This window comes from Schistocerca nitens, chromosome 5, assembly GCF_023898315.1.
Source record: "Schistocerca nitens isolate TAMUIC-IGC-003100 chromosome 5, iqSchNite1.1, whole genome shotgun sequence".
Lineage (NCBI taxonomy): Eukaryota > Metazoa > Arthropoda > Insecta > Orthoptera > Acrididae > Schistocerca > Schistocerca nitens.
The window spans coordinates 836,474,539-836,488,795 of NC_064618.1; the positions used below are offsets into that span (position 1 = coordinate 836,474,539).

The 14,257-nt window shown below is 44.2% G+C and overlaps 1 protein-coding gene across 1 annotated transcript in view; it reads right to left on the reverse strand.

The window, feature by feature from the left end:
• Positions 1-14,046, reverse strand: part of LOC126260745 (beta-1,3-galactosyltransferase 5) — a 77,092-nt gene extending 63,046 nt beyond the window's left edge. Inside the window, exons 1-2 of the mRNA XM_049958084.1 lie at positions 13,960-14,046; positions 13,771-13,911 (exon numbers count right to left, since the gene is read on the reverse strand). Coding sequence (XP_049814041.1) covers positions 13,771-13,911; positions 13,960-14,046 — 228 coding nt within the window. The remainder of the gene's footprint in view (positions 1-13,770; positions 13,912-13,959) is intronic.
• Between the last annotated feature and the right edge of the window lie 211 nt (positions 14,047-14,257).

Consider the following 14,257-nt stretch of genomic DNA (forward strand, 5'->3'; position numbering starts at 1 on the left):
CGAAATGCAATATCTTCAAAATGTTCAAATGTGTGTGAAATCTTATGGGACTTAACTGCTAAGGTCATCAGTCCCTAAGCTTACACACTACTTAACTAAATTATCCTAAGGACAAACACACACACCCATGCCCGAGGGAGGAATCGAACCTCCGACGGGACCAGTCCATGACTGCAGCGACCAAGACCGCTCGGCTAATCCCGCGCGGAAAAATGCAATATGTATGACTTTTGTACAGTGTTTAGTTATTGTGCAATAAATAATTGAAAGTGTTCCCGGACTTCATGTACACCCTTTATATTGTCACTCGCAGAACAAACTGCGTAGCCGGCCGCGGTGGCCAACGGTTCTAGGCCATTCAGTCCGAAACCGCGCGACTGCTACGGTCGCAGGTTCGAATCCAGTCTCGGGCATGGATGTGTGTGATGTCCTTAGGTTAGTTAGGTTTAAGGAGTTCTATGTTCTGGGGGACTGATCACCTCAGATGTTAAGTCCCATAGTGCTCACAACCATTTGAACCATTTTTGAACAAATTGTGGAACAGTTCAAAGCCCTATTTTTCAATTACCGATAATGGACTTAGCTTCACTCTTCAAATTTAAAAAGAATTGTTTTCTTTGTGTCTTTTGTGAGGCTGAATACTTTCTGCAGTCACCTAGAGATTCACAGATTACCTGAGCGAACTGGTCGTTGGCTATAACACATATAATTTATGTTGGTTGGGTAAGAGAAGCTCTTGTATGATAAACAATAGCCTAGAACAATCTTGATGCAGTCTCCTGACCAAATTTTACACGCAACGAATGTTTAGGTCATGGCTCATAGTCAGGCAAGAAATAAACCATACCCCTGCTGGGTTTGACAAGTTTCATCCTCAACCACTGCCTGCCATTTGGAAAGGATGCATATCCTCTACGTGCCCCTTTGACATGAGTTAAGTTACAGTGTACGAGCTCTCTCTCAAGGTATGCATTTCCTAAAGACGTTTCTCACTTCATCTGATCTGCCTCCTATCCACCCAATATGTAGCAGCCCGATGTCACTCGGCACTACGTACAGCGCCTCTACTGACAGTGTCGAGAGCACCAGACAGCTGCGAAAGCACACTCCTCTGTCCACATCTTGCCACGATTGTACGAGCTGCGATGCAGAGTCCATGCGATCACATGCTGACCTCAAAACATATATTATAGCCATGGGCAACCTCTAGTTAGCTGTTTTCGTTTCTCGCAAGTTAGTGACTTTTCTGTAAATACTTTCGACATGTTGATTCAAGGTTAACTTCTCATATAGGCACATGCCCAAATGTACACTACTGGCCATTAAAGTTGCTACACCATGAAGATGACGTGCTACAGACGCAAAATTTAACCGACAGGAAGAAGATGCTGTGATATGCAAATGATTAGCTTTTCAGAGCATTCACACAAGATTGGTGCCGGTGGCGACACCTACAACGTGCAGACATGAGGAAAGTTTCCAACCGATTTCTCATACACAAACAGCAGTTGACCGGAGTTGCCTGGTGAGACGTTGTTGTTCAAAAATGGTTCAAATGGCTCTGAGCACTATGGGACTTAACATCTATGGTCATCAGTCCCCTAGAACTTAGAACTACTTAAACCTAACTAACCTAAGGACAGCACACAGCACCCAGCCATCACGAGGCAGAGAAAATCCCTGACCCCGCCGGGAATCGAACCCGGGAACCCGGGCGTGGGAAGCGAGAACGCTACCGCACGACCACGAGATGCGGGCAGACGTTGTTGTATTGCATCGTGTAAAGAGGAGAAATGCGTACCATGACGTTTCCGACTTTGATAAAGGTCGGATTGTAGTCTATCGCGGTTGCGGTTTATCGTATCGCGACATTGCTGCTCGCGTTGGTCGAGATCCAATGACTGTTAGCAGAATATGGAATCGGTGGATTCAGGAGGGTAATACGGAACGCCGTGCTGGATCCCAACGGCTTCGTATCACTAGCAGTCGAGATGACAGGCATCTTATCCGCATGGCTGTAACGGATCGTGCAGCCACGTCTCGATCCATGAGTCAACAGATGGGGACATTTGCAAGACAACAACCATCTGCACGAACAGTTCGACGACGTTTGCAGCAGCATGGACTATCAGCTCGGAGACCATGGCTGCGGTTACCCCTGACGCTGCATCATAGACAGGAGCGCCTGCGATGGTGTACTCAACGACGAACCTGGGTGCACGAATGGCAAAACGTTATTTTTTCTGATGAATCCAGGTTCTGTTTACAGCATCATGATGGTCGCATCCGTGTTTGGCTACATCGCGGTGAACGCACACTAGAAGCGTGTATTCGTCATCGCCATAGTGGCGTATCACCCGGCGTGATGGTATGGGGTGCCATTGGTTACACGTCTCGGTCACCTCTTGTTCGCATTGACGGCGCTTCGAGCAGTGGACGTTGCATTTCAGATGTATTACGACCCGCGGCTCTACCCTTCATTCGACCCCTGCGAAACCCTACATTTCAGCAGGATAATGCACGACCGCACGTTGTAGGTCCTGTACGGGCCTTTCTGGATACAGAAAATGTTCGACTGCTGCCCTGGTCAGTACATTCTCCATATCTCTCACCAACTGAAAACGTCTGGTAAATGGTGGCCGAGCAACTGGCTCGTCACAATACGCCAGTCACTACGTTTGATGAACTGTGGTATCGTGTTCAGGCTGCATGGGCAACTGTACCTGACACGCCATCCATGCTCTGTTTGACTCAATGCGAAGGCGTATCAAGGCCGTTATTACGGCCAGAGGTGGTTGTTCTGGGTACTGATTACTCAGGATCTATGCACCCAAATTGCGTGAAAATGTAATCACATGTCAGTTCTAGTATAATATATTTGTCCAATGAATACCCGTTTATCATCTTCATTTCTTCTTTGTGTAGCAAGTTTAATGGCCAGTAGTGTACTATCTGATCCTAAATATCCAGACACCACTACGTAATCGGGGATTGACCACTAGAGCAGTATCCGCCAGTATAAAAAGAGAGGGGCAATGTTGTCTTGTGAGTATAGAAGCAGTAACACCAGAATGAGTCGGTCAGAAGTGCTCAGTCACCTCGAACGTACACTAGTCACTGGGTGTCACCTGAACAGCGAATCCATCAGGACACATCAACCCTTCTAAAGCTGTACAAGTCGACCGGCGAAGTGGAAATGCGAAGAAATAACGACAGCTAAACCAAGATCTTGCAGACCTGATGTGTACATGGACAGAGAAATAAATGATTACAATTTAATAAAAATTTGATGACTTAATGAAGACAAAGAGCTTCACAAATTGAGGAAGTGAATAACACGTTGGTCCACGTCTGGCCCTTAGTCAAGTTGTTATCCAGCTTGGCGTTGATTGATTGAGTTGTTTGGTATCGTTCTGAGGGATATCGTGCCAAATACTGTCCAACTGGGGCGTCAGATCGTCAAAATCCCGAGCTGGTGGAAGTGCCCTGCCGATAATGCCCCAAAACGTTCTCAGTTCAGGAGCGATCCGGTGAGCTGGCTGGAGAAGGTAGGGTTTAACAGGCACGAAGACAAGCTGAACAAGACATCCTTGCAGTATGTGAGCGTTCATAATGTCGCTGAAATGTAAACTCACGATGGCTTGCCATCAAGGGCAACAAAACAGGGCGTAGAGCATCGTCGACGTACTGTTGTGCTGTAAGTGTGCCACAGATGACAACCTGAGGGATTCTGCTGTGAAAAGAAATGGCACAGCACACCACCAGTCCTGGTTGTGGGGACGCATGGCGAGAGAAAGTTTGGTTGGTATCCCACTGCCGTCTGGGGCGTGTCCATACACGTCTTTGGCCTGGAATCTCACTGATTGGAGTAGAATTGTTTTCAGTGAGGAATCTCACTTCGAACTGAGCCCTGGTGACCAGCGGTGACGTGCCTTGACGCGCCCCAGACAGCGTGTAGGGAAGCAGCCTACTCACGCCGTAGTAAATTCACATCAGTCTTTCCATTGTGTGCCAGCCAGTCCGCTGTAACTAGCTCTGACGTCATAAATGTTGCGCAATACTTTGAAAATCAAGCAAATAACCTAAAACATTTCTAGCATGTCAGGAGTAATACTAAATTAATATGTGTTGAATATCAGTTCGATAACTTTAGCCATTTTCGAAATTTGGACTTTTATCTGTAAAAATCATTGGCGCAACAAAAAAGAGCTAGAAACTTCAAAATTTATAATCAGATTCCTTTTTCATAAATATTTAATAGAAACAGTCTTCTGGCTCTCAAAATTTAAGATTTTAGTTGAAATTCAATATTTTCTGGTTTTTGTCTTAAAACTTAAGGAAGCAAGATAGATTAAGTAGGCTAATAAATAAGGCTAGGATGTTTATATTTAAGTAGGTTGGAGATCCGCAATAACTATGAAGATCTGAGAAGTTTCATTTGAATACCTATAAAACTATAGCGATAGCGTATCTCCAAACGGCCAGTTCAGAGCTCGTCTACTGCGTGCAGTGTAATTAAATTAATTCTCTCGCCCAAAATATTTAACTTAGCCACGTCAAAATTTTATTATCAATACTTACCTGCGTGCTGAATGCACATTTAAATTAAGAGCTTCATCGGCCATCAGCAAGAGAAGCTATGATTTATTAGGTAACTTAAAGTGGTGCATTACTAGCCCAGCGGCTAGTCGGGAGAGCCGATTTGATCAGGCGTTCCCTTAGCCGTCCGCACCGCGGCTTTATATATAAGAACGCTGCGCGAGGAAGCAAGGCCACAGTTCTCTCCAGACGCTGAATAGCACACTATCTGTGTCGGGAATCGCGTCGCGTCGGTATCATTGCTACAAACAGCCTCGAATGCCGTATTCAGTTACTCGAGATACGCGTAACCATGAAATCATTTTCGAGTGAAGTGTTAATTCTGGGTTGACTTTAATTATCGATCTTCAGTTTGCGTATTGTCGTATTTTCACGTGCCGTCGCGGGACAGACATTCTACCATTATTTAGCGTGTCGTTTGATGAAACTAATCATCAAATTATGGCAAGCATTCATTTAAACATTTAATTTGGACATTTATAGTTACATCAGCGCATTAGACTCTGAACTGCTCTGTTAGTTAGGTTGTGTGGATTCTTTTGTTTTTCATCTGTGACTTTCAGAATATACTCAACTATTTTCGAAAATCGTTTTTGATTATAAATCCCGGACCATCTCCTAAATTCCTCAGAGCTATAAGCTGTAACTATAAGTGTATTCTCGGACAAAGTGGGCACTAGGAATTCTAATTACAGGCTTCACGTTTTGCTAATCACTTTCTGGTTGCCAATATTGTAGTTAGAGAGCCAGTGTTGAGAACGGCGAAAGACAGCATAAATAACATAATAGGAACACATTTAACAACAATAATTCCACCCGCCGCCACACATATGGTTAATCGGCCGGGAAATGCAGTGTTTCTACATTCAACATTCAAATTTTTATATAACAATTAATTCTATCTGCCGCCCCACATATGGTGCATCGGCCGGGAAATGCAGTGTTTCAACATTCAAACATATTTATATAAACAACATAAAATTGACATATTTTTCGATCCGCTGCCCCACATATGGTGCATCGGCCGGGAAATGCGGTGTTTCAACATTCAAACATATTTCTATAAACAACATAAAATTGACATATTTTTCTATCCGCCGCCCCACAAGCGGTGAGCTGTCAACTTGACTGTCACTCGCCCTATGGCCCGACAACCAGAATTATGGTCTGAGGTACCATTTCTTTTCATATTAGGACCCCTTTGGTTTGTCATCCACGCCACCCTTACATCACAGCGGTACGTTGACAATGTTCTATGTCACCTTTAGCTGCCATTGATGGCAAACCATTTGGGCTTACATTTCAGCAAGATAATGCTCGCCCACATACAGCAGGAATTTCTACTGCTGAGCCCTACCTTGGCCAGGACGGTCGCCAGGTCCAACCCAAATCGAGTACTTTGTAGCATTATGAGCAGTGCACTCTAACCCGCTCGATATTTTGACGATCTAACGCACTAATTGGACAGAATTTGCCCCGATCCCTCAGGAGGGCAGCCAACAATTCTCTCAATCAATGTCAAGTTGAATAGCTGATTGCATGAGGGCCACAAGTGAACCACCGCGATACTGACTTGCTCAACTTGCCAAGCTCTTTCTCTTGAATAAATCATCCAATATTCTGGAATAGTAATCACTTCTTTGTCTATACATGGATATCACATCTACCGATTTCCGTCCCATTTGGATAATTTGGATTATTGTGAACTTTGACTTCAACCAGCCCCTTGAGGACTTCAATTTGGCACCTATTGTGCAAGGACTTCCGAGACACTTTAGTGTATTCTCATTTCATAGGCATTTGGCCTTCAGTGTTGTTTGTGTTAAGACCAAGAAGGTTGTTTTTGTCTGTCACTGTTTAAACTAAATTCAGTCGAGAAAGATTTGTTATATTGACTGAAATGAACTTGGAACTCATAGTATACCTGGGCTTTCTTTCCTTCAGCGCCTGCAGCTGATCCATAAGTACAGCCCTGCCCATAGTCCCGACCTGACTCACAGACATTGAGCCATCCTTGAAAGTGTTCCCCACACACAGGCGAAGGGTGGACAGATGCAATAGTCGTGTCCAGCAATAGGTGTCCAAACACTTCAAATCAGATAGAATATCTCGTAATCATGTTTATTTTGGGTTATTCCCATTTGGTTCAGCAGTACTTTACCACTGAAGTTCCTTTAAACCTATTTATCTATTTACTTATTTATTTTTTTAGTATCACAGGCTTCCCCCATGAACCATGGACCTTGCCGTTGGTGGGGAGGCTTGCGTGCATCAGCGATACAGATGGCCGTACCGTAGGTGCAACCACAACGGAGGGGTATCTGTTGAGAGGCCAGACAAACTTGTGGTTCTTGAAGAGGGGCAGCAGCCTTTTCAGTAGTTGCAGGGGCAACAGTCTGGATGATTGACTGATCTGGCCTTGTGACATTAACCAAAACGGCCTTGCTGTGCTGGTACTGCGAACGGCTGAAAGCAAGGGGAAACTACAGCCGTAATTTTTCCCGAGGACATGCAGCTTTACTGTATGATTAAATGATGATGGCGTCCTCTTGGGTAAAATATTCCGGAGGTAAAATAGTCCCCCATTCGGATCTCCGGGCGGGGACTACTCAAGAGGACGTCATTATCAGGAGAAAGAAAACTGGCATTCTACGGATCGGAGCGTGGAATGTCAGATCCCTTAATCGGGCAGGTAGGTTAGAAAATTTAAAAAGGGAAATGGATAGGTTAAAGTTAGATATAGTGGGAATTAGTGAAGTTCGGTGGCAGGAGGAACAAGACTTTTGGTCAGGTGATTACAGGGTTATAAATACAAAATGAAATAGGGGTAATGCAGGAGTAGGTTTAATAATGAATAAAAAAATAGGAGTGCGGGTTAGCTACTACAAACAGCACAGTGAACGCATTATTGTGGCCAAGATAGACACAAAGCCCATGCCTACTACAGTAGTACAAGTTTATATGCCAACTAGCTCTGCAGATGATGAAGAAATTGATGAAATGTATTATTCAGGTAGTGAAGGGAGACGAAAATTTAATAGTCATGGGTGACTGGAATTCGTCAGTAGGAAAAGGGAGAGAAGGAAACATAGTAGGTGAATATGGATTGGGGGGAATAAATGAAAGAGGAAGCCGCCTTGTGGAATTTTGCACAGAGCATAACTTAATCATAGCTAACAGTTGGTTCAAGAATCATAAAAGAAGGTTGTATACCTGGAAGAATCCTGGAGATACTAATAGGTATCAGATAGATTATATAATGGTAAGACAGAGATTTAGGAACCAGGTTTTAATTTGTAAGACATTTCCAGCGGCAGATGGGGATTCTGACCACAATCTATTGGTTATGAACTGCAGATTGAAACTGAAGAAACTGCAAAAAGGTGGGAATTTAAGGAGATGGGACCTGGATAAACTGAAAGAACCAGAGGTTGTAGAGAGTTTCAGGGAGAGCATAAGGGAACAATTGACAGGAATGGGGGAAAGAAATACAGTACAAGAAGAATGGGTAGGTCTGAGGGATGAAGTAGTGAAGGCAGCAGAGGATCAAGTAGGTAAAAAGACGAGGGCTAATAGAAATCCTTGGGTAACAGAAGAAATATTGAATTTAATTGATGAAAGGAGAAAATATAAAAATGCAGTAAATGAAGCAGGCAAAAGGGAATACAAACGTCTCAAAAATGAGATCGACAGAAAGTGCAAAATGGCTAAGCAGGGATGGCTAGAGGACAAATGTAAGGATGTAGAGGCTTGTCTCACTAGGGGTAAGATAGATACTGCCTACAGGAAAATTAAAGAGACCTTTGGAGAGAAGAGAACCACTTGTATGAATATCAAGAGCTCAGATGGCAACCCAGTTCTAAGCAAAGAAGGGAAGGCAGAAAGGTGGAAGGAGTATATAGAGGGTTTATACAAGGGCGATGTACTTGAGGACAATATTATGGAAATGGAAGAGGATGTAGATGAAGATGAAATGGGAGATAAGATACTGCGTGAAGACTTTGACAGAGCACTGAAAGACCTGAGTCGAAACAAGGCCCCGGGAGTAGACAACATTCCATTAGAACTACTGATGGCCTTGGGAGAGCCAGTCCTGACAAAACTCTACCATCTGGTGAGCAAGATGTATGAGACAGGCGAAATACCCACAGACTTCAAAAAGAATATAATAATTCCAATACCAAAGAAAGCAGGTGTTGACAGATGTGAAAATTACCGAACTATCAGTTTAATAAGTCACAGCTGCAAAATACTAACGCGAATTCTTTACAGGCGAATGGAAAAACTAGTAGAAGCCGACATCGGGGAAGATCAGTTTGGATTCCGTAGAAACACGTGAGGCAATACTAACCTTACGACTTATCTTAGAAGAAAGATTAAGAAAAGGCAAACCTACGTTTCTAGCATTTGTAGACTTAGAGAAAGCTTTTGACAGCGTTAACTGGAATACTCTCTTTCAAATTCTGAAGGTGGCAGGGGTAAAATACAGGGAGCGAAAGGCTATTTACAATTTGTACAGAAACCAGATGGCAGTTATAAGAGGAGGGGCATGAAAGGGAAGCAGTGGTTGGGAAAGGAGTGAGACAGGGTTGTAGCCTCTCCCCGATGTTATTCAATCTGTATATTGAGCAAGCAGTAAAGGAAACAAAAGAAAAATTCGGAGTAGGTATTAAAATTCATGGAGAAGAAGTAAAAACTTTGTGGTTCGCCGATGACATTGTAATTCTGTCAGAGACAGCAAAGGACTTGGAAGAGCAGTTGAACGGAATGGACAGTGTCTTGAAAGGAGGATATAAGATGAACATCAACAAAAGCAAAACGAGGATAATGGAATGTAGTCAAATTAAATCGGGTGATGCTGAGGGGATTAGATTAGGAAATGAGACACTTAAAGTAGTAAAGGAGTTTTGCTATTTAGGGAGTAAAATAACTGATGATTGTCGAAGTAGAGAGGATATAAAATGTAGACTGGCAATGGCAAGGAAATCGTTTCTGAAGAAGAGAAATTTGTTAACATCGAGTATAGATTTAAGTGTCAGGAAGTCGTTTCTGAAAGTATTTGTATGGAGTGTAGCCATGTATGGAAGTGAAACATGGACGATAACCAGTTTGGACAAGAAGAGAATAGAAGCTTTCGAAATGTGGTGCTACAGAAGAATGCTGAAGATAAGGTGGGTAGATCACGTAACTAATGAGGAGGTATTGAATAGGATTGGGGAGAAGAGAAGTTTGTGGCACAACTTGACTAGAAGAAGGGATCGGTTGGTAGGACATGTTTTGAGGTATCAAGGGATCACAAATTTAGCATTGGAGGGCAGCGTGGAGGGTAAAAATCGTAGAGGGAGACCAAGAGATGAATACACTAAGCAGATTCAGAAGGATGTAGGTTGCAGTAGGTACTGGGAGATGAAGAAGCTTGCACAGGATAGAGTAGCATGGAGAGCTGCATCAAACCAGTCTCAGGACTGAAGACCACAACAACAACAACAGTATCACAGAATGACCCACCACCTTGGTAACTACGTGTCGATGTTTGTTACTGAAAATTAGTAACAAGCAATTAGAGGGACTTTTCGTCTTTACCACAGCTTCTGTCAGCGATGTTATTTTTCTTGTCTTTTATGAAAAAGAGATGTGATACATTAAGTACATTTTCGGAAAGGAAAAATTTTTACTATTGCTTAAGAAGAAATAATAGAAGAAGGGAAAGATTTAGATCATGAAAGATGTCCCTTTACCTCGCTGTTTCAAGTGGGAGGGCTTAGGTAAACACTTCGAACCTGCTTCACCGGAATTACCATTCTATTCTACTATGGTTAATACTGTATGGAGCCGGCCGGCGTGCCCGAGCGGTTCTAGGCGCTTCAGTCTGGAACCGCGCGACCGCAGGTTCGAATCCTGCCTCGGGCATGGATGCGTGTGATGTCCTTAGGTTAGTTAGGTTTAAGTAGTTGAAAGTTCCAGGGGACTGATGACCTCAGATATTAAGTCCCATAGTGCTCAGAGCCAATGCTGTACGTATATATGTACGTCATAAGATTAACTTACGTGGTCTGTCTATGCGGTTTAACACTCCTATAAAATGGGAACATATTAGATTAGGCTTTACCGTGACTGTTATTGACATCGAATGAAACAGCAAGTTTACTGATACCAGACATTGTTTATGTATCTCCACGACGCGTTTCGAAGGTTTAAACCTCCATCATCAGGTGGATTGACATTTGTTAGTATAATATATGTGTGTACACTGTCTTACGATTTTTGGAAGTACTTGTGGCACTGTCTAGTCGAGAACCAAAACACTATTTCAGAACATTGTTTTGGGGTTTTTTGACTAAAAACTAAACGTCATACTAACGAATGTAAATACACCTGACGGTGGAGGTTTAAACCTTCAAAACGTGTCCTGGAGATGATAAACAGTGACTGGTAACAGTAAACTTGTTGTTTCATTCGACGTTAACAGTATGGTTTGTTACTACAATTACTTCCTCCATTTGTCCGCGTCCTAAGCGGGAGAGGAGCCTGGGAAGGGTGACCTCGAGCCTTCTCTATCCGAAAGGCACTTATCTATGCCGTGCGTTCTTGTAGTTATATCTTATGATACCCCATACGTATGTTTATGTACAATATTACAAAATCACGTTTTACAGATTAAGATACAAACAGTTTAAATAATATACGGTTACATGTTTGAAAATAATGATCCAAAGAAACTAAGTAATTACTTATTTTACTTTGTACAAACAGGAAAATTCATTGTATAATTTGTTATTATTAAATTATTTCGAAATACCAGGTATATATTACTTGTAGTACTGTCGCAGTCATGTGAGACGGTACTATGCCGTGTATACAGGGTGAACTGACTGGAAATGGAGGAAAAAAAGTCCTACGAACATGTGTCCGGAAATGTATCGTTGCCACAGTAGATGGCGCTGACGAACGAAAGTTCGTCTCGCCACGTCCCCTGTGTTCCTTTTATGTTGCAGGCTTTGTGATTGATGCAGCGTACTGCAAACACAGCAGAATGGTCCGGTATTCATGTCGGGAACAAGCTGAGTTGGTGTATGTGTACGGCCGAGCAGACGGAAACGGTCGAGAGGCAGCATGGCTATACCGAAACAAGTACCATCACAGATAACAACCTCATCACACAACAGAAATGTTCAGATGTGTGTGAGTTCCTAAGGGACTAAAGTGCTGTGGTCATCGGTCGCTAGACTTACACCCTACTTAAACTATCTTGTGCTAAGAACAACACACACACCCGTGCCCGATGGAGGACTCTAACCTCCGGCGGGAGGGGCTGCGCAAACCGTGACATGGCGCCTCTAATCGCCGGGAGACTCCGCGCGGCGATCACACATCATTTCAAACCAGTTTCCACCGTATATGTGATCACGGGTCATCTGAGATAAACTAACGCGCAGGGAGGCGGCAGACTGTGCGTGCACCAGGTTTGGAGGACCAGGGTCTACAGGATATTCAGCGACTCCTAGTACAAGCTCCAGGGAAGTGGCCCGCCAGCATGGTGTAAGCCAAAGTACGGTTATATGTACCCTGCACGACAACCGCTGCTACCCTTATCACCTGCAACGAGTTGGACATCTGTTGTCACGGGGATGCGATGCAGTTCCATACTATGTTCCGGGAAGATCTGCAGGCTTTCGTCCCCGTTGTGCCTTAAGTTAAAATCTTCTGGGTTATTAGGCCGCGTCATGTTTCTTCTAAAGTGTTCGACGTTTCGACCCCCCTGGTGGGATCCTCTTCAGGATCTTTTGGTGTCCACTGCTGCAGAGACGAGTGTCGCGTCCACTTAAAAAGGGGGAGTTCTCCAGCAGGAACGCCAGAAAACTCCCCCTTTATAAGTGGACGCAATACTCGTCTCTGACAGTGTTCTAGCAGTAGTGGACACCAAAACGATTCTGAACAGGATCCCAGCAGAGGGGTCGAAACGTCGAACACTTTAGAAGAAACATGATGCGGCCTAATAACCCAGAAGATTTTAACTTCAGATCTGTTGTTGTTGCACGCAGACCGTCAATTCCTAGACGCATGTTCACAGGACCTTTCTTCCTCCATTTCCAGTCAGAAATCCGTCTCTGCATGAACGTTCACCCTGTACATCTGTATCTGGTGATACTGGTGTGTTCGTATCATCACCTGTTTCCGTATCAATGTTTGAATTCGTGTTGCCCCATGTATCATGTTGTTATCTTGTATACGGTCGTTACCTGCTTACGAATCTGGTACAGCGCTCTTGATATTTCATCAGTGATGCGGTTAATCATGATCCATGTAGGTGGGTCTCTTAAGGGGGGTAGAACGCCAAACGGGCCGACTTGGAGCAGGAGAGGCACCACAGGACATTTTAATTTCCACTGTCTATACTTTTACAAATAAATTCATAAAACTCTAACAGAATGACCAGGAAGAATTCAGGATTCATACTAATAGCAGTGGAAGCTCAAAAACGTAACAAAACTTTTTTTACATGTGAAATTTCATCATTTTTTCACTTACTACTGGCTGCATTTGTTGCTATAGGTACACTTCTTCCTAAGGAAGAGAGATTCTTCATGACTTTTGTACAGCATACAAACCATAGTTACAGTTATACGAAACTCTAGAAGTTATTTAATTTATGAAAAAATGAATGAACTGCTACATTTTAAACTTCATGTTTGGAAAAAACTCAAGTTTTATAGTTAATAATCGCAATTTCTTCCACAGTTTTTTAATAGACTTGGAAAATTCTAGAGTTTCATACACATGTAACAACTGTTTGTATGCTATGAAAAATTCATCGAAGAATCTCTCTTACTTAGGAAGAAAAGTGTACCTACAGCAACAAATGCAGCCAGTAATAAGTGAAAAAATAATGAAATTTCACACGTAAAAAAAGGTATTTTGCTACGTTTTTGAACTTCCACTGCGATGAGTGTGAGTCCTCAATCCTTCCTGGTCATGGTGACAAAGTTTTATGAGTTTATTTGTAAAAGTATAGACAGTAGAAATTAAAATGTCCTGTGGTGACTCTCCTGCTCCAAGTCGGCCCGTTTGACGTCCTACCCCGGTTAAAGGTTGCCCCTGTGCCTTCGATTTCTGTCATCGGTTTTACGTGATGACAGCGCGCGGCTCACCTGGGCCGAGGGCGGCAGCCGCGGGCTCGCCGCAGGGGTAGTTGTTGATGAGGAAGCGGAAGCCGCGCAGGTCGATGAGGGAGGCGGCGTCGCCGGCGGGCAGGCGCGCCAGCGGGTACGGCGGCGCCGAGGCGGTGGCGTTGCCGGGCAGCAGCAGCAGGTAGGCGGGCTGCGGCGGCCGCGTGGGCGGCGCGTCGCCCAGGCCGCCCGCCGGCCAGCCCAGCAGGCGGTACAGCGACAGGCACAGCGCCGCCGCTGCCGCGCCCCACACCAGCGCCGGCAGCCGCTTCTCCAGCATCGCTAGGCGCGCGCGCCGCCCCCGCCTCCAGCCATGGCCTCCTAGACGGACCGGGAGAGCAGTCAGCAGTGGTGCAATGAAGGAAGGGCGTAAGCGAAAAAGTTGGGTGGGTGGGAGAAAGAAAAGTTCTGTGTGTTGGAGCAGGGAAGTAGAGGTGTGAAGTGACAGAGGGATGGGAGGAACAAGGGGAAAGGACGAAGTGTGAAGGCCA